Consider the following 20,332-nt stretch of genomic DNA (forward strand, 5'->3'; position numbering starts at 1 on the left):
CCTCTGTGTGTCTATTTGTCTGTGTGTGTATGTGTGATTGTTAATGGGATGTTAGATCAGACTTTAAGAAGTCAAAAAAGAACCTCACAAGATGTTTTATTGTAGCCCGTTAAGTAAATGTGTGTGAACATTTGGCAGCTAGCATGAGACCCAAAATGACATGAGCTGGCACTCATTACAGAGAGAGATCAGACAAAAAAAAATATTGATCAAATTAAATCAGCCATTATTCCCATTAAATTCTGTTAGCTTGTTGGAGACGTGGCCCAGCGGGTAGTAAATGGGTTCTAATGCGCGGGTGATGTGTCGCTGAATCTAACTTAAGTCACGCTTTGACCCTCCCTGCAACTTTACAGCAAAAAAAAGTATTAAAAAACTGCATTTTGCAGTCGTTGCGGCTCGTATCATAATGGCTCAGCTCAGAGTCTAGTTGCTGTCACAACTGTGGCAAATGCTCATTTCATTTCTATATACTAAGTAGCGGCACAGATGCTGTTTTCGCAGAGTGCTAGGAATCCCAGCATGCACTGGGGTATGAATAAATAATACAGTTGCATTGTTTGACCGTTTGCCAGTTTTATTTGCATAGTTGCTTGGGTTCTCTGTTGATGTCAGGCTGAGTTTGTTTCTCCAATAAAATGATCAGCTGATTGTTTTCCTTTTCGTGTTTCGTCTACAAGTCTGCGTGTGGCATTTCAATTTTCATTTTGATGATTGTTGTTTTGTTTCATGAACGCTCATATATCATGTTAATAATTTAAACCATCAAGTGATTTCCTATCCATGTGCATTCATTCACGAGGACATTTTATGTTAAGTGCATGTTTAATGAAAATAATCTCTAATAATCAAATAAGCTCTGTCATTTTCTCATCTTAAGTTGTTCTAAACCTGTATGAGTTTCTTTCTTTTGTTAAATATCTCTTTTTGCTTACCAATACAACAGAAGTAAGAACTTGATAAAGGTTTGGAACAACATGAGGGTGAGTAAATTAATCTCCCTTTAATATATATGGATATCGGTTAAGCTTTTAAATATAAACTTTTCTATGAAACAAAGAAACCTCAAGCAACATTTTATTTTATTCTATTTTTAATAAAAAAGTCATTCAGTTTAAAGCAACAGTCTGAGAATAGTGACATTTTGCTAATATTACAGCATTTAATATTATTATTAGCTTTTATTTTTATACTTACATTTTTAATTTGTTGTTTCTATGTGTGTATGTAAGAAATTGATTTCATTTAATATTTATCTTCATTTCTAGTTAACAATTATGATTCTCAAACAGATTCCTCAGCAAAGAATTTTTTTTTTTAAAAATATATATTGTATTTTATTTCAGAAGCTTTTTAAAATTTAATTTCATATAACAAGAGTGTTAGAATGGTTTTATTTTTTGTGAATTATAATATATATGGTTATTATTTTTTTAAAAGCTTATGACATTTTTGCATCTAAAATCTATATTTTATTTCATCCACTCTGCAAATACAAAGCAATTTTTAGTTTTAGTTAACAAAAACAAAACTGGACTTTTCAGATTTCGACAAATGCGCGATAAGTGCTGCATTATTTTAAACCGACAAAGTTCATTATGGTTCAATAATCTGTGTGCCACGTGCTTCAGACTGAACGAGCGTCACACTTCTGCCTACCGTAGATCAGTTTGACTTCTACAATGGCTGCGTTGTTTGGGATTGGCAGCGTTCGCTCTTCTGGTTAGCGACAGAAGAAGCCTGCTGGTCTCTACACCCTCTTCCAACTGCTGTCAAGTTGCATGCTACTCCCACGCATTCTCGGGCTCTTTGTTTTTTTCCATCCGAATGTCTCCAAAACCCCAAAGTAATCCCAAACCCCTTAATATATGTTTAATGAGTTAGCAAGACTGAACAACCTCTAACTATAGTACAGTAATTGCCCACTGCCAATTAAAGGAGGACAGGCTCCCCTCGGGTCTGATTCCTCACTAGGTTTCTGCTCGTTGCGCTTCTCTATGGGAATCATTCCTCCCACAGGTCGCTTAAAGGTACCCTACGGCATTCTCTGAGGGTTTCAGACCCAGCATTCTGTGAAGTTGCTCTCTGACAAGATCCATTTGAAGATGCATCGCAGTAGGAAGAAATTTAATAATGCATGCGGTTGAATTGTTGGAAACCATCAGTGTAAGCTGCTGTATAGGACCAGGCATCCGGCTGTGAGAAGGTGAAAGATCTATGATGGAGATGGAAAGCTGCTCATCTAGAATAACAGCGCTAACTAAAGGCGGCGTCCAACCAGCTGTCTCGAAACAAGTCCATTTATGCTAGGGGATGTCAGACATCCAAAATGTTTTTGCTGAAATCTCGGCCCGTTCTGTCGGAGGTGACTAAACGATTGCCTCTGACATTTCTGTACGTCTCCCTGTCGCACTGAGCTTGCCAAAATGCGAACGGGAGCACGGCGTGAGCGTAAACAACTGTAATTCATTGAGTGACTTTATGCTGTGAATGTGTGTGATTATGTATTTGTCCCTTCAGGGCTGTTTAATGTTCACGCGCAGCTTCAGTGAGAAGACCATTTACATTTAATAAACAGACCGCTCTGCCTCGACTTCTTTATTTTATTAGTCATTTAAAGTAGGAAACATCCCAGAAAAACACTCTGTGGATGACAAATGGTGGTTGTGATTTATGACTTTGTGTTTGGTGAAGAAATGGTTTAAATGAGATCACAGCATGACACAGGAACATTGACTCAGCATAGCAACCGCGGCTCAACCAGTGATGTCAATTTTGGGGCGGGGCAATCTGTTTTCTGACCAATGACAGACAGGAAGTGTGTTCAGAAAACCTTCTGGAAAACAATCATTATGTGTGCTGTTGTTCTTTGTGATTAAATCATCTGAAACGCATCAAATAGTTTTTCACGCGTCTCTGAAACACGATGCGGCACAAAACGAGACAAGATTTGTTGCTTTAACTGTCAGTCACTTGTCCTTTTAGGCAAACCTTAGTTCCCGGACTTTCTGCCATTAGTTTGAACATCTACCTAAACAAAAAAAAAATGTTATGCCCACCAAGGCTGGATTTATTTGTGTAAAAATACAGTAATATTGGAAATAGTAAAACAATTCAGCATTTTTTTTCCTTTTAATATATTACAAAAATAAATATTTTAGCTTCAGTGGTCTCACTCCAAAAAAAATCTGGTTATTTCCCAGTGGTGATGTCAAAACGTAAGCATCCATGTATTCCACTCAAAGTATTTGGGCTGTGATGTTAAATAAAGCATTAAAAACCCCAGAGTATTTAAAAATGTCAGCAGAAATCTTGTACTAATATTCTGCTCTCATGTTTGCAGTTTCTATGACTGTACAACTGCTCTGTAAACTGAACAAGATGAGAACTTATCTTTATAGTTTCTTGGGTCAAAAAAGAGTCGAAGTACGATATATTTCCTTCTCTCCTACAGTCAAACACTTGCTCTTTCTGGATCTGCTTTAAATACGTACTAAAGATGTTTTCCTCACACGCACCAAATAAACCAGAACAGTAGAAAAGCAACATACTGTTTATGGTATGCAGTGCAATTATATCATTTCTAAATGGGAACCAATTGGGAAGTGTCCAATTGTTATACAGCTCTGACAAAAAAAAGCTATTTTTCAGTCTTGAAAAAACGAGAGTAAATAGTGCTGTATCCTACCAGAGAGAAGGAGATCAAAGAGGTGGTGTGCAGGGTGAGTGGGATCTCTATCATTTCAGAGGCTCTGCGCCAACATTAATCTATACCAATGATATTTTGTGCCATTTTGATAACTTGTTGCAGAGCACTCTGTTCCTCTCTTGTACAGCTGTAGCAGGATGTGATGCAATATGTCAGTACGCTCTCCACTGCACGTCGATAAAACAAGAAGTATCTATATAAATAAATAAAAACATAAATAAATAAAACCTTACCGACCTCAAAGTTTTGAAAGGTATATGTATATACTTTGAGTTTGAAAAGCTTTGCCAACGCTGCCTGTTAATTGCTATGGCAAGCCGCTAAATCATTTAATCTATTTTCTTTGTACTAGAGCTTTTTAGTGTTTTTGCTATCTGAATGAGTAGCACAGTTGCGTTTGCCGTTTTAAGATTTCCATATCCAACAGAAATGGCAGGGATTATGAGTTAAACGACGTGCTCATCGAGGTCTGGAGCCCTTGAGTAATGCATAAGTACCAGTATCTAATAATAACAACTAGCATCTAACGAATAAAATCTAGTATTTTTTTTAAAAGGAACTATTACTCGAAGAATAAGCTAGTAGCTAAAAAATAAGTACTAGTATGAAAATATATGTCTGGATTGAATGTTCGAACGGCTTGCCATAAATTACTACACTAAAGTACAAATGCAGTTCTCATAAGACAAAGTCTTCGTGAAACTGCTTTGGAAAGCAATTTTTTTTAACTATAGCCCCGTGCCTGTTCAAATACACATAAACACTTACTGAAGGTTTAACACCTGCCAAACCAGCAAAAATATGCTGCACAACTACTGCAGTTTGGCAGCTTAAGTTGACAGTGTGTTCTCATTTTGGGTCTGTCGTCAGGTTGCCCTACTTAAGTGTGTGTGTTTGTGTGTGTGTATGCGTGTGTTTATGGGCTTACATTACAGGCCGACTGGAAACTTTGGTCCATCTGTTACTAAAATGTGTTCACTCCACAATTAGGTCTAATGGAGACTCCCTGGTAGAGAAGTTCTAAGTGCCGACTTCGTCCCCAGCTTATTAAAGTCTGCTATAACACACACACACACACACACCAACAGAGGTAATTAACTGTGACCAGTGCTTCACACTCTTCAAATTACTGATAGACCTTTATTCCATCCTGTGCCTGAGAAATGGATCCACTCACCGTAGGTAAGTCTACTAAGCGAACTAAAAGTAAAAATTATTCAAGGGTTAGATATCCACCCCCCTGGAGAGCAATTAGGGAGACTTATAGGGTATTTTAAGAAGAAATCACAGGGTGGGTATTTGAGAAGGATATAATCTGGATCAAAAGTGAATTACTTGACTGGATATTTCCAATTTACAGTGACATTTGAGTTAGAAAGTTAGAAAGTTACCTTTTCGCTTGCCAGACACGTGCATGTATGGGTTTAATTGAAGCAAAAAGTCAAATACTAAAAGTGTCATTTTTCTAAAATGCTAAATACATTTTCTTTGAAAAACCTTGAGAGAATGAATTTTGTACAAGAATCAGGTATCAGCAATTTTTTTTTTAAATTTATTATTTACTTTAAAAATGATTGTTTTTAAGAAATAATGTTGTCTGGTGCTCTCCTTTAATCTCGTAACATTTCACCCCAAATCATTTTAACAGTGATGGCACAAAAACCCATTAGAAAAGAGAAGCTTATTATTAAATGTTTTATTATAGTATTAATAGTATAGTATTAATGTTTTATTGAGAATTGTCGCGTTCGGTGGTTTGACGCGAGAGAGAGCACTCGAGAAGCGAAATAAACTTAAATGGATTTAATCCAAACGGGCAAAATAAATATACAAAGGCAGGCAGAACAAAAACCACGTATGGACATCGGATGGACATTGCCGATCGGACAAACGTCAACTCAAAACACAGGACTTAAATACACAAGGTAATTAACTAAATTAACAGGAAGCAGGTGAAGACAATAACACAATTAACAGGAAGGGAAGGTAGGGCACAGAGAGCACATGGCACGAGACAAAAACAATAAACAGAGTCCAGAGACGTGACAATAATAAAGCACATCGAACCTGACGCTACTGATATTTACTCACAAAAGATTTATATTTTATAGTTTTTTAAACTGTTAAATTCAAAGAACTGAGCAAAAAAAAAACATTTTGTGGTTTGCACGCAGCATTTCAACACGATAATAATAAGAAATGTTCACATTAGATGTTCAAATGTAGCACATTAGAATATAATAGAACATTAGTAGTCATATTCTATAATATTACTTTGTATATTTTGATAATTGGGTCGGCATAAAACACTTTTAATGTTATCAGCCCCAAAACATTTGAAATTGTGTAGCAGGGTTGAAAAAATAAGGAAACAATATATAACTATAGTTTTATGTAATCATTTATTTAGGACTGAAGGGATAATTGAATCACAATTTTTTTTGTCATCATTTATATTTTTAGAATTATAATTATATTTTTAATATAAGAATAAAAAAGCCAATAATTGAAATACCCCTATCTGAATTTCAGAAGGTGTATGATGATTCCCCAGTGTCTATGTTTCTGTTCTGGCTCTGGTAATTCAGGTTTAAGTAGCAAAAAATATGATTTGTTGCAAATTCAGCAGTAACCTTTTCAAACTGAAACTGAACTTCAGGCACAAATGGCACAGTTTCCTGAGAACGACCCATTTTGCAGTCTTGTGACTGATAGGTACCATGCGTGAAGCTGTCAGGATGTCATGTATCGTTAGGTTCAAAACCTGGAGGCTCGGAAACAATCAAACAAACACTGTCAGCCATCAAACAGCAGCTTTTGTCCCGATGACCCGATATTTTTTTAATTGAGATGTTCTTTGTGCGTCTTGTTTCTGAAGTTTGCTCCATGGGTAGTCAGGATGTCAGGATGACATCATCGCTGCAGCCCACACTCTGACAAGTCAACACTCAAGAGATACATATTAAATGTTAAGATATCGCATTAAAAAATAAATATATAACACTCGTCATGAATTAAACATGTAGGGGGCCACCTGCGTAATGTTTCAGACTTTCCACTGTCTTGTCATCCCCATCCACATTCTTCTCTCTCTCTCTCTTACACACATTTATGAGAGGAAACTAGGTCTTTGCATCTACTGACAGCTACATGAAATGCCCAGCAAAACACGAAATGTTGCTTTTTTATCCACAAAAGGCAAAAAAAAAAAGAAAGAAGAAAACCTCGAACATGCAAGAGTAATGAAGTGTAAACATTTTTTCAATTTTGACAACTCTACAAATAATAGTAGCTCATTAATTTCCTTCCTTATCCAACACACTTTGTTTGGTAAAACTGTTTTAAAATCTGAAATAAAATGAAATATTAAAAATGCAAAAATTTAAAATGTACATACCAATAGGTCATCCAAGATGAGTGGGGTTTTTGACAGGTTTGGAGAAATTTAGCATTGCATCACCTGCTCACCAGTGGATCCTTGCAGTGAATGGGTGCCGTCAGAGTCCAAACGGGTGATCTAAACATGACACTAATCTATAAAACACACAACTCCAGTCCATCAGTTAACACCCTGTCAAATGAAAAACTTTATACTTTATTTATACGGGATATATTTAAAAGCATGCTTAGAAAATTAAGAAAGTCCCTTTTGTGCACATTGTTAAAGGGTTAGTTCACCCAAAAATTTTAATTGGCCCAAAAACACGTCAAATAAAGAGCATATATCCATAAGAAAACATGCCTAACACAGCTTTGGACCTCCTGTAGCAAATCCATGCATTTTTGTTGGAAAAATAATAAATAATAATAATTTAAAAAAATATATACATATGTTCAGTATATATATATATATATATATATATATATATATATATATATATATATATATATATATATATTTCCAACCTACATTTCATGTCATACGCTGAAACCGTGATTAGTGACGAACACAGAGAGAGAACAAAACAAAATGCTGGTCATGAATTAAAAATACAAAATGAGGATTTGTAAATAAAAAGATTTCAATATAAGCCATTTTTTATATTACGTTTAAAATATGGATATTTTTCTTAGAAAAATGCATGTTAAACAGAAATGCCCACCCATTGCAATGATGTGCCAGGACAATTTATAATATAACTCTGATTGGATTCGTCTGCAAGAAGTAAGTCATATACACCTAGGATAGCTTGAGGGTGAGTAAAACACAGGCTAATTTTCTTTTTGGGGTAAACTAACACTTTAACTGTGTCTAGTTTAGACAGTTTCTTAAGCTGTTCTTACAGAATGAGTAATAATTGTAGTTCTTGTAGTATTTCTCCATTCTCAAATAATTTGATATAAATTTATCACAATTAAAAAAAGTATATCTTAAAAACTGTATTTTTTCTAAATAACGTGTGTACATTTTAGACCAGACTTTAGCCATTTATTTTGATATGCCCAACACAATCTTTCACGTCAATGAGAGATTTTATTATGCTAGTTATTTATTTTTGTGATATTTACAAAGCCACTGAATAATTTTTTAAAGTGTTGGCACTTCGTTGCCAAAAATCTGTAAACAGCAGAACATCTCGCCCATATGCGCTTGCTGAACATTTAACAGCTTCTGTTCTTCTGGGAAGACTCTCCACAAGATGTTGGAACATGGCTGCAGGGATTTGCTCCCATTCAGACATGAGCATCAGTGAGGTCAGATTTTGATGTCGGGTGATGGGGTATGGCACACAGCCAAAGATATCCCAAAAGAGTGCAGTAGGATTGGGCTGTGGACTTTGCACGAGTTCTTCCACACCAGACTCAGTAAAACACTTTGTGCACCATCATGCTGAAACAGAGAAGGGCTCCATTCTCCTGAAAAGGATATTGGTTGCACTTTTGATTTTATGCACCTGTAAATAATGTGCAGCTAAATATCTAAATCTGTTAATTGAAGCACGGTGTTCACATACTTTTGGCCATGCAGCCGAGAGTGTTTGTTAGATACACTTCAGGCTTACCGAATATGCATCCATTTATGTCCTTTCCATTCCACAGAGTATTACTGTTTTATTGTATCGAAATGAAATTTCATCACGTTCTGCTCGATGGCATGTCTAATGGTACTATATTTAATCCAAACATTTTGACTTCTGGCTCCAACTGGGAACTCACCTAAAATAACACTAATTTGCATGTGCATTTGCATAAACAGTTCCCATTTGGTGTTTTTGAACGCATAATTAGAGTCATAACTTTGCTTTATATGTGCGGTCTCTTTCCCAAGTGACTTTATGAATGAATGTATTCTCATAGACTGACACTCTCTGGGCACATAAAAATATTTGCAAGCCTACACACACTCATTCTTCCTCTCACACACACACACACACAGAGAAGCGCACATTCACACATTATTGGGTTCACATGCAATATAGTGGGTTTAATATTGTTTACTTGTTTAGTTTTAAAATGCCTCCAAAGTTAATATGAAATAACTTGCACTGCACATGAAGCCTATATGCATAACGCATTATGATGGGGTTCTTAATGAACTATAATTTACTCATTATGCGGCATTAAATACCTTACTGTAGGTTAAATACATAAATACACTGCAATCATCTTTTGAATCATTGAGATCACAAGTCAAATGTTATGGTAAATGCCTACGTGGTTATGCACCTTAAATGTATTAAATGCATGTAAATGTTCAATAACCAAGTTCATGTGTTTATACTTGGTTAAAAAATTATATACATCGTATGTAATAAAATGTATTATTGAATTATTATGCATTATTATTTATTGTTTGGTAAAATGTATGATGTAAATGCACACTAAAATATCACATTTCTTTAATATAATAATAATATGGAATTGATAAAATTGCATCCTTATATATATATATATGTGTGTGTGTGTGTGTGTGTGTGTGTGTGAGATATATTACACACAAACACACACATATATTTTAAAAATGTAGACCTCAACATAATTATATCTATAATGAATTGGATCATATAAAATGGGCCTGCATATCTGAATTGCTAAAAAATAACAATTTGGTATAACATGCAGTGACAGAGAAACTCAACTCAAGAAAGCCCCAAAGTAAGTATGGTCCATTTTAATTTCATGTCGACTTCAAACGTGCACCAGTTCCAATATCCTGTACTTTAATTCGCCACATAATGAGTGACATGTGGCGTTTTGGTCACACCACATATGGAGGCCTGGAAGGAAAGTCTCACACATCTATCCGAAACGCGCTCACACACGCACACACACACACACACACACGCAGACGATCATAAAAGGTTGCGACTCTGAGAGTGGAATTTGAAAGGAGAAACCCTTGCATGGTGCACCACGTGTGCAACGCTCCCCTGCTCGCCGAACGTCATCCTCTTCCTCCTTCTCTCTCTCTCTCTTCCTCCCTCCCTCTCTTGCCTCCAACTATCTTCCTCTGTATTTTTAGTATTGGAGAGTAGGCGTCGCGCCCTTATGAATTTTCATGGGTTCTTCTATGTGTAGGCAGAGCGCGCTCTTCTGGCAAAAGCTCAGAAATACTCGCTCACAAACACACTCATTCTTTCGAAACTGCAACCTAGAAGAAAACTCATCAGCATCATCTCCGTTCCTCCCGTTTGGCGCACACACACACACACACACACACACACACGTATACACCCACACGAGCGAGATACAGTACACACCTAACACTACATGAACATTCAATGTCTCACAGTAGATTAAGCCAATGAGAAATGACTTACATCTAAAAATGGATAGATCTGGGTCTCTCGCTTTCCTTGCGAGCCCCCACACAGACCTTGCGAGGAACAAATCCCTCGACTTCTTCACGAGCTCCGTGTTAGTGACACGATAATACAATGTTAATCGGGTTTTACGGCAGGCGCGCTTCTCAGATTTATTTGGAGTCGCTGACCTCTCCGTTTAAGCTCAAACGAACGTGCGCTCACATGATCGCAGTCGCGCGGCGAAACGCACACGCGTGATTAGACGCAGACTGAACTTCTGCAGTACTTACTGACAGCAATCCAGCGTATGAAAGTCATGTGTGAGTGTAAATGCTAATGAGTGAGCATATTATAGCCCTTCTTCTGCTGGAGGGAACGGTGCATATGTCCACATTAGGGCCTTAATTATGCTAATTCTTCAAATTTGATTCATTTAACGGCGTTCTTTTATTTTTTTGACATGTGCTTGTACGCGCGTGAGTAATTATCTCCAGCTCCCCTCTTTTTTCTGATAGGCATCAATGTAAACATGTCAGAGCCTGTGTGCTGTTTTACTGCAGGCTATATAGTTGTGCATATGGATCATGTCACGATTAATTAGATTAGGACGATCTGACTGGAGATTAACGCCTGTGTATTCGAGGCTGTTTGTTCGAAGCAGAACAAATGTTGAAAACTCCTTCGGTAGACTCTCGCATGCCCTTCACACTGACTCCTCTCAGTCTCACCACAATACATCTGGACCTTTTAGTGCCCAGTGATGAGTAAAAGTAATGCTTTCACCCGTGTGCATCACTAAACACACTATGACACATTCATACACACTGAGAGAGATGCGGACTCCAGATTTCCGGAGTGGGAATGTATGGAGGCGTTTGGTCCTTGATATGCATTAAAACATAACAGATATTATAAATATAACTGTCAAAAGTGTAATTAATAAATAAAGAATAAAACAGAAAGAGAGAGAGAGATGGAATGAAAACGTGAAAATTACAGAACAGGCAAGAGAGCAATGGAGAGAGTACTTAAATAATAAAAAAAGGCTTTAAGTATCCAACAAAAATTGCTATGGTGTTCTTATCATTAAAAATATATATAAATGTTCTAATGTTAGATTAAATATCTAAATAAATATGTGAATAGTAGATGAAAAACTGTAGATTAAATATATATGGTAACACTTTCAATTATGGTGCCATTTGTAAACGTACATATCTACATTAATGTATTAACTACCGTGAACAAACAATGACCAATGCATTTATTACACTATTTATTAATTCTTGTTAATGTTGTTTTATGAAAATAGTTGTTTATTGCTTGTACATATTAGTTCACGGTGCATTAACTAATCTTAATGTTGTAATGCATTAGTAAATGCCAAAATTACTAAGATTAATAAATTGTTTATTCTTAGTGCATGTTAATTAATGTAGTAAATAGTGAACCTTACTGTAAAGTGTTACCATATAAAGCCTTGGAAGCTACCTGAAGTTAGTTTAAAATGAAGAATAAAAATGGATAACAGTGTTTAAGCTATGCTTAAGCTAATAGAAATATATAATGAAAAATTACAAAAATCTAAGCTAATATAAAATTGAAGGAAACAAAGCCAATTTGAAATATAAATACTACAATAGTATAGAAATACTACATTGCGTTGATTAATAGAAACAATCCAGCTGTCACTTTCACATATTAAAATAACTAACTGAAAGTGTGAACAGAACTGCTAAAGTGAAATAAATTAAACAAATATAAATTAAATAAAAAATTTTTTTAACTGAAATTAAATGAATATAAGCCATGCTCAGGAATATTAATGGACTTGTACTATTTCATTAACACTGTAACATGCTTTGTATCATTAGTTATATGGGCTGGAACCATATAATGCTGTGGTATGGCCTAAAGTGTGTTAAATGACAACCCAAGTCATTATAAAATCATCTAAATTATACCATTGAAAATCAAACAGTTCTGTAGTGCACTTACATTCTCCCATTGAGGTTCTCTTACAAAGTGCATTCCCTGCCATTAAAGTGCTCTCAAGAAATAGTAGGTCACATCTGGTGGAAATCTGTAAAGCAGGCAAAGCGGTCTGTTAAGCCTCTATGAACAAAACGGTGATGGAGAAATAAAACTAGAAATGATCACTATCCTTTATTTCAGACCACAGGGTCTCAATGGATACAGAAATGGATGCATGGACATTATGAAATACCACTGCGGAAAAAAGCATTAGGAAACATATGAAAATTGATTATATGTCTTTATATGATACAATTCAGCCAGTAAATACTTGTTAAACCAAGTCTAATTGCTTTTTTTCTGAATTTTATTAGACATTGAGAAAATTATTTTATCATTGGATTTTGTTACATTATGCATTATATTAAAAAAAAACGTTTTTTAAAACAAAAAGAAGGATTTTTAAATCTGATCAGTTCTCTATGATACTGCAAAAGAAGGGCAAATTAAATTATTCTTTTTTTTAATCCCAGAAAACGTAAAGCTAAAGTGTGTAATTTCAACACCATCAAATGATCATCGTATGACAGCAGTTTTAATGTCTAATGAAGTTACACACTTCTCCTTTAAGCAGGACAATAGTGGTATTAGTCTGAATGAATAATCAGATACATTGCCTACTAAGACACAACAATCCCACAAAGTCCTCACACATATCTGTGACAACAGTAAACATAAACAGCATCTGTATATTCCCAGTGTACACACATTAGTCTATTGTCAGGACATCAGCCTACTTGTACTATATAGTCTACCTTGCACAAATACTAATCTGTGCTATTGTAAGGACTGATAATTATATATACAGTAGCTACCAGTCACAAGTTTGGACTAATTAAACGTTTTATCATGTTTTTGAATTAAGCCTCTCATGCTCATCAAGGCTGCATTTATTAGAATACATTAGAATGACTTCTGAAGGATCATATGACACTGAAGACCGAAGAAGAAATGACTGCTAAAAATTCAGCTTCACCCTCACAGGGCTAAATTACACTTTAAAGTAGAAAATGTTCTTTAAAATTGTAATATTTCGCAATATTACTGTTTTTAATTCAATAAATGCAGCTTTGCTGTTCTTACAAAAAACCTAATCTATGTGGGTGTATACAGATAAATGATACCTGTAGACTTTTTTTTATGCAGAAATTGGTGTAGAATAATGCAGCTGTTCTTTATAAGACACTCTCAAAAATGCTGATAAAGTGACTATTAAAGGGGTAGTTCACCCAAAAATGTAGTCATCGTTGTTTCAAAGTTGTATGATTTTCTCTCTTCTGTTGTGCTCACATGCATGAATGAACACACACACACACACACACACACACACACACACACACACACACACACACACACACACAAGATATGGTAAAGTTTTGGTTGCTGGTAGTCATTGACTTCCATAGTATATCGAGGAGGAGATGAAGAAAATTAAAAACTAGGGAACTCAACTTTGGTTACCTACATTCTTTGAAGTATATTCTTCCGTGTTCAGCACAAGAAAGAAGTAGATACAGGTTTGGAAACACACAAAGGTGAATTAATGGGTGAACTATCCCTTTAAGAACATAAATACTAGTTGTGCTGAAATCAGAGCAATTCTTCCTTCTCTGAGCCAACTGCAGTGCCACAAGATGCCACATTTGTCAGGATCTTTTGGCAACTACAAATTACAAGGGAAAAAAAGAGAAAAGAATAAAAATCAAATGCAAAATTGTTTTGAAAGATCTGCCAGAAGCCCATCATGTAGCTGTTATCTACACAATTATGTTTAATTTAAAAGGTATGTGCTATTTCATGTTTCCCTGCAACAACATGACCAGGCTTATGACAGAGGCAAACCTGAAAAATGATGAAGGGTTGTCAGCATTAAATATAAGTTATAGACCTTACTGACACTACCTATACATTGGCCTTTGTAATGTACAGAATCGTTGTCAGAGGTTCCCTACATTTTTTCTATGGACATTATAAGTCTGATCATTTGACTTTTCGGAAAGCTGAAAATTATTTTTTAAAATGCTAATTAACGGTTTAGAACAGTGCAACATTGTGGTGCTGCTTTCTGCATGGATATGCACCACATGTGTTTGTGAGGAGACTAAAAGATTGTTCAGTTGTTTCTCGACAAGTGGTAATGTAATCAGCAATTTCCCACTGATTATAAGTTAGCTGATTAACTTAACAAAAAGCAGCTGTTTTCTACAATTAGGTCAGAGAAAAACAAATCAGATTTACACAACAAAATGTCCTATGTAGCTTAATTTTACAAAGCAAATATTTGGCCAAAATGTGTGAAAAACAACCTGATTAAAGTTTCACAACCTGAGGACTACTCGTCTGTCTACTCGGCTGATTTTTGATTCAGCAGAGTCAGATTTCACCTAAAAGAATGAACCATACTGTTACTGGGCTTTTCAAAATAACCTAAATAGTCCCAAGTGATACTAAAAGTTTATAAAAACGTTAAACCAAAAACCAAAATGTGTTCTTGTCGTCTTATCAATTTTAATTAACCTTTTTGACCCACTTCAAATGTTGACTACTGCATTTCATGGGGAATTTTGAAAAACAGTAGCAGATAAATCCCACCATTTGCCTTTTTCTATTACATTTTCTTCGGCAGAACATAAATGACTTGCTGTATGCTAAACAACCTGATGGGGAAAAAATAAGTAGCTTTTAAATGTTACTTATTCATGGAAATGATTACATTACAAATATAAATAGCGAGACAAATGAGTTTTATGTTGCACGTATTTGGCTATTGTGTCCGTTTTCAACCTATAAATGACTATAGTTACAGTAAACGCTAATTTCATATTTTTAACACAAGGAACTCTTTAATTTTATGACAAATTCAGATCCTAAATCGCTACCAATTGCAGAAATAGAGCACAATGTTTGTGAGGAATGAGACTCGACATTATCATAATTTAACATTATTACACTATTTTGAATTCTAGCAGGGGATCAAGCAAGTGTAAATTGGTCTAAATTTGCATAATGGAAGGGATGGTAAAATGATGTGAAACAGATCAATGTGCAAATAGATTTATTCAAAATCTACCTGGAAATACAAATGCATACCGGCTGTGTAAACCTCTACAATCTAATCACAACCCATCTACTCGGGACATTAAAATATCCTACTGTTTCTTGGATCTAGTTGTTGTTGTTGTCTACATTCAAGTGAGATGTTGATGCACACAGACATGGCCTTTTCCATGGAGGCTGGTATGAAATCCAAAATATGAATATGCTAGTATTTCATAGACATTAATGAGGTTAAAAACAAACGGCTAATTTGAATATTTCTTGAAAGTGTAAACAAGAAGGCCTGTCCGGATACAGAATGGAAATGGTTAGAGGCAGACGTGTAGCATATGACAGACTGACCTTAAGAAAAATGCTTCTCTTTTCTAAAGCCACAATATATTCTTTATTATTCTCAAACCGTGTTTGTGTGGTATGTATAAAGCCAGTATGTACCCTGAAAGGTTAACCTCCTTACTTCGCGTTTACTGAAAACACAGCAAAGAAAGGTGATCCCAGTAAGCGTTTGGTCATACGACAGTTTTATGTTTGTATTCAAATGAGAATCAAAATCACATCTGAGATGAATCCATATTTTCACATTCACTGTAAACATATACTCCCATTCACATCAAAATCAAAAAAGAACAATTCTAAAAGTTTGACCATAGAGAAGATTAACATGCTGTTATCTTTTTTCTTTTAAATATATATACGCAATTAAATCACATTAATAAATTAATTCCACATGTATAACAATTCGTAAAATGAAAGGAACTAATAGTAAAACATATTAAAACTAGGAAATTTCATACATAAATATAATATTGCAACCTGATATTGTGCATATCGCTGGAACGACCATTATAATTCAAAACAACCAAAAATATTTGTGAAGTATGTGGTTGGATTCTACAGGAAGTGATGTGTTTGTGTGTTCGAGGCAAACAGGAATTTTTTATATCGGTGGTTCTGTATTGACATCATTAGTTGGTGTGGGCTTTTACATTTTCTACGCATTCTCTGAGTCCCTTACGACCACAAAAAAGATGGTATACCTGTTTTCCCTGCATTTCCTCTCTATAACACAATAAATACACTTGGCACACCTTTTTCAAATATTTGGCAGTGTAGAAAACTGTAAAAATTGACTATCACTTTTTTCAATATTCTAGACAACTATAGAAATATGCTTAACATGATAAAATTTAGATGAATGAACATTGACACTTACTACACTGTTGTGCTGTGAGCAGAGGAGTGTCTTCCTGCGTTTGCGCTCTGCATGCAGGCATGGTACGGACGGATTCATGGGTGGGGAGGGTCAGAGACTTTTTCCATTTGGTGTCCTCAGAGACACGAACGAGTTGCAGGCCTTGTGTGCATCGAGTTTTCCTTCTCTGAAATCCTCTAACGTACTTGATTTCAGAGATTATACCCGAGACTAATCATACAGGTAGTGCATTTTGTCACAGTTCAGGCTGGAATGGAAATCTAATCTTTGAACTCAGCAGTCTTTGTGGACCGTGCTTCGGCGCAGCTTTTACATCGAAATGCATTCGTACATGCATTTATAAGCCGTTCAAACAGTGTAACAGATGTTCTGCCGCCTTTCCAAAAACTCAATCAGGTTAGAATCTGCCAAGCGATTATTTATTTCAGAGCATGTGATTGTGTGCAAGTGCACGCCTGTCATTATTTATGCTAATTACACTGCACATGATGTTCTGGGTTTTTTTGGTCAAAAGAGATTCTAGTTTATACCTACACTGTCGAGATAGTTTGAGATCATTTGTGCCTCTTGCATGTGCGTGTGAGTGTGTGTGTTTTTGTGTGTGTAAAAGTGCAGAATGTGGGTATTCACTCATGTTTTTTTTATTTACTCGATTTTTTGGTTGCTTGTGTTGCGTGAAAAAGGAAACTCTTTGGAGCTGCCCCCTGTACTTCCAAGCAGCTTTTGCCGCTCTTCCTTTGCTCGAAGGCGCGAGAGCGTCCTGCCCACTACTTCTGATGTTTTCTGGAAGACACAGAGCTGCCGCTCGACTAGAGGGGAGGACCTGATGTAAAGTTGAACTTTACTTGACTTGACTTCTGTTCAGACAGATAAGTCCAAGAAGGGAAACAAAATATATTCCAGACTTGTTTGCCTTATAGTCAAAAAGCTTTACAATCCCGCCGAGAGTTCCACGAGTTCCACATATCCTGGTGGAAATATCCATGCATGTCTTTTCATAGTCTTCCAGACCACATCGCACTCTCCATCAGACATCAGACTCGATGCTCGGCATTCTCTTGTAGACACGCCGAGCTCCCCCAGCGCTCAATGCCCTGGGAGCAGTGTATGTGCCGACAGGGGGAGGGGCTACATAAGGCATGACATGCTCGGAGTAATAGATGTCAGGGGTCGGCATCCCCATGCCGAGCACATTGCCATCAGCCTGGCCTAATGTGAGTGGCACGAGCTGCTTATAAATGTCTGTGGAGCTGCGGCCGTGAGCTAGACGCTGGTCGTCACGGAGCGTCTGGAGGAACGGGTTTTCCGTTGGGCGTGCCGGATACATCGACTTGCTGCGACGGCCGATCCCAAGTCCGCTGACACCCACCCCCGCAAGCGTGTGGTTTAAGTGAACCGACTGGTTTTTTGGGGGCTTGTCGGGGATCAGAGTCGCCGAAGGTACGTTGGCGTAGGGTGTGTTGTCCTGCAGACTGACCCGCCGTGAGGAGTTCTTCTGGGGTAGGTTTTCATACGAGTGCTGGCGGATGATTACACCCTCGTTCTGGTAGTGACTAATAAGTCCGTCGCCCTCTTGGTCACTCTGGGGAAGATAGGCTGTGAAGGAAGCATCAGGCTGAGGGAGAAAAGGAGAGAAGGCCCTGTCAACACTTCCGCCGCCAATGCCCCGTCCATCTGGATGGAGAAACTGATCCTCGCTGATGTCATACAGGTTTGCGGAGTGCAGACAGGCATCGCAGCGGTACTGAGGGGACCGTACAGTGTAAAGCCCAGAGTAACTGGACACTTTTGACAGGCAGCTACGGCAGTGCGTCTGTCGTGGATCCTGAGTAGAACCAGGCCCGCCGGTAATGGTCCCTGCACCGCCGGGCTTTCCATACGTGTTGTATTTCTTATCCTTCGCGCTTGCGGTTTGCATGACGTCCGGTTCATGGGCCTGGGAGAGCAGACTGCTGTTGAGCTGCAGGATTGGCTGCTGCTCGGAGGAAGAGGGCGGCCGGTGCTTGTTATCGCGGTGATCACTGAAGATATCTGGGTAGTGCAGGCCATGCTCCTGATCAATAGAGTCAATGGTATAAATCTGACTCCCCTGGCTGCTCTGAGAGTAGATTTGAGCGCTGTGGTTACTCTGCTGGCTGGGCTGGCTGCGCAGAGTTGAAAGTTCCACGTCGCTCAGATCTCGCGGTAGGCGGTTCCGTTTCCGAAGCGTTTCTTTTAACTTGTGCTGCTTCTGCAAATCCACGCGGCCGGAGCAATCTGACATATCTGAGCGGGCGGGCGCATCTTCAGGCAGGTAGCGCTGACTCTTCATAGGTAGGGTCTCAGTGGGCTGCGGGGAAGATGGAGGAGAATTACCCCCAGGACCTTGGGTCTGCCGCAGAGTCTCCACAGACTTCTTCCACAGAGCACGTGGCTTGGAGGCTGGGGGTCGAGCGGTCTCACCTCCGCCTCCTGAGCCACCGTTTCCAGCAACACCTGGCTGAGCATCTGCCAAGCTCAGGGCACGTTGCCCTGGCAACAGAGTATTGTTAAGTGGCTCTTTGTGACGGTTGCTGAGCATGGTACTGGCATTGCTATAAGGAGCATTTTTCTGGGCAAGGTTGTTGCCTTTTGCTCCATCCATAATCTCCAGCAAGCCCGTGGTAGGACGGAGAATGCTACTCACGGGCCGTTTGGGTGAAGTAACGCCGAGGGTGGTGATCTCTTTAGCCGATTTCAGAAGGTGTAACATGTTGGCCTGAGGGCTAAAGTCCAGCTCTGGGGCTTTCTTCATCTCAATATGGACACCGTGAATACAACTCCAAATGCCCTATAGGTGAAGCAGGAAGGAAAAGGTTAATAAAAGAAGTGCATAAGTGCAGGGCTAACACCAAAAAGTATATATTAGCACAATATTTCTCAATATAGTCCTGCTGTATTTTTTCTGGGGTCTGAAACTCTATAAACCAATGAAATAAAGTAATATATCCAGCTGTGACAAACAACCGCACACTGTAACTTTATTCTAGAGATGGTGGCTTGTGCTATTATATTCTGTTATATAAGCTCTTTCTTATTTCGCAGCAAAAAATGTTTGTCAGCACATAAACAGCAATCCACTGATGAAGCTTTAAGATGACTGTGGTAAACAGCCACCACGACAAGTTAATATGTCAAGATTGAGCAGATAATGGTTGCCTTTAGCAACGGAACCTCTCTAGTTAATTTACCGTATTGTTTCTGTGACATACCCTGCTGATAGTGAAGAGAATTCCTGGCCGACCAGAACAGAGACCAGTGAAACAGTAACGTAGCCTCCAGTAGAAGAGGTGCTCCCAGACAAAAGTAATTAGCGACAGAGCCATGGCAGCCGCGAGCATATAGAACACACCAGCCATATTATCCACATCCAGCTGACTGCTCATCACTTCATTCTTCTCATTATGACAGATACCAGTCAGCCACTGGGCCTCCAGCTCCTCCATCTCACCTAATACACAACACAACATCACACAGTTAATGCTTATGCACAGATTCACAGAAAAAAAACAGGCTCACGTTCTGGCTCTGTTCCAAGCACTAGCGAGCTGTTTA

The 20,332-nt window shown here is 37.7% G+C and overlaps 1 protein-coding gene across 1 annotated transcript in view; it reads right to left on the reverse strand.

Moving 5' to 3' along the window:
• Positions 1-15,527: 15,527 nt before the first annotated feature.
• The window catches only part of grin2ab (glutamate receptor, ionotropic, N-methyl D-aspartate 2A, b), a 66,524-nt gene continuing 61,719 nt past the window's right edge, over positions 15,528-20,332 (reverse strand). Inside the window, exons 13-14 of the mRNA XM_043241594.1 lie at positions 19,990-20,228; positions 15,528-19,568 (exon numbers count right to left, since the gene is read on the reverse strand). Coding sequence (XP_043097529.1) covers positions 17,787-19,568; positions 19,990-20,228 — 2,021 coding nt within the window. The 3' untranslated portion in view covers positions 15,528-17,786. The remainder of the gene's footprint in view (positions 19,569-19,989; positions 20,229-20,332) is intronic.

Source organism: Puntigrus tetrazona, chromosome 1 (assembly GCF_018831695.1).
Source record: "Puntigrus tetrazona isolate hp1 chromosome 1, ASM1883169v1, whole genome shotgun sequence".
Taxonomy (NCBI): domain Eukaryota; kingdom Metazoa; phylum Chordata; class Actinopteri; order Cypriniformes; family Cyprinidae; genus Puntigrus; species Puntigrus tetrazona.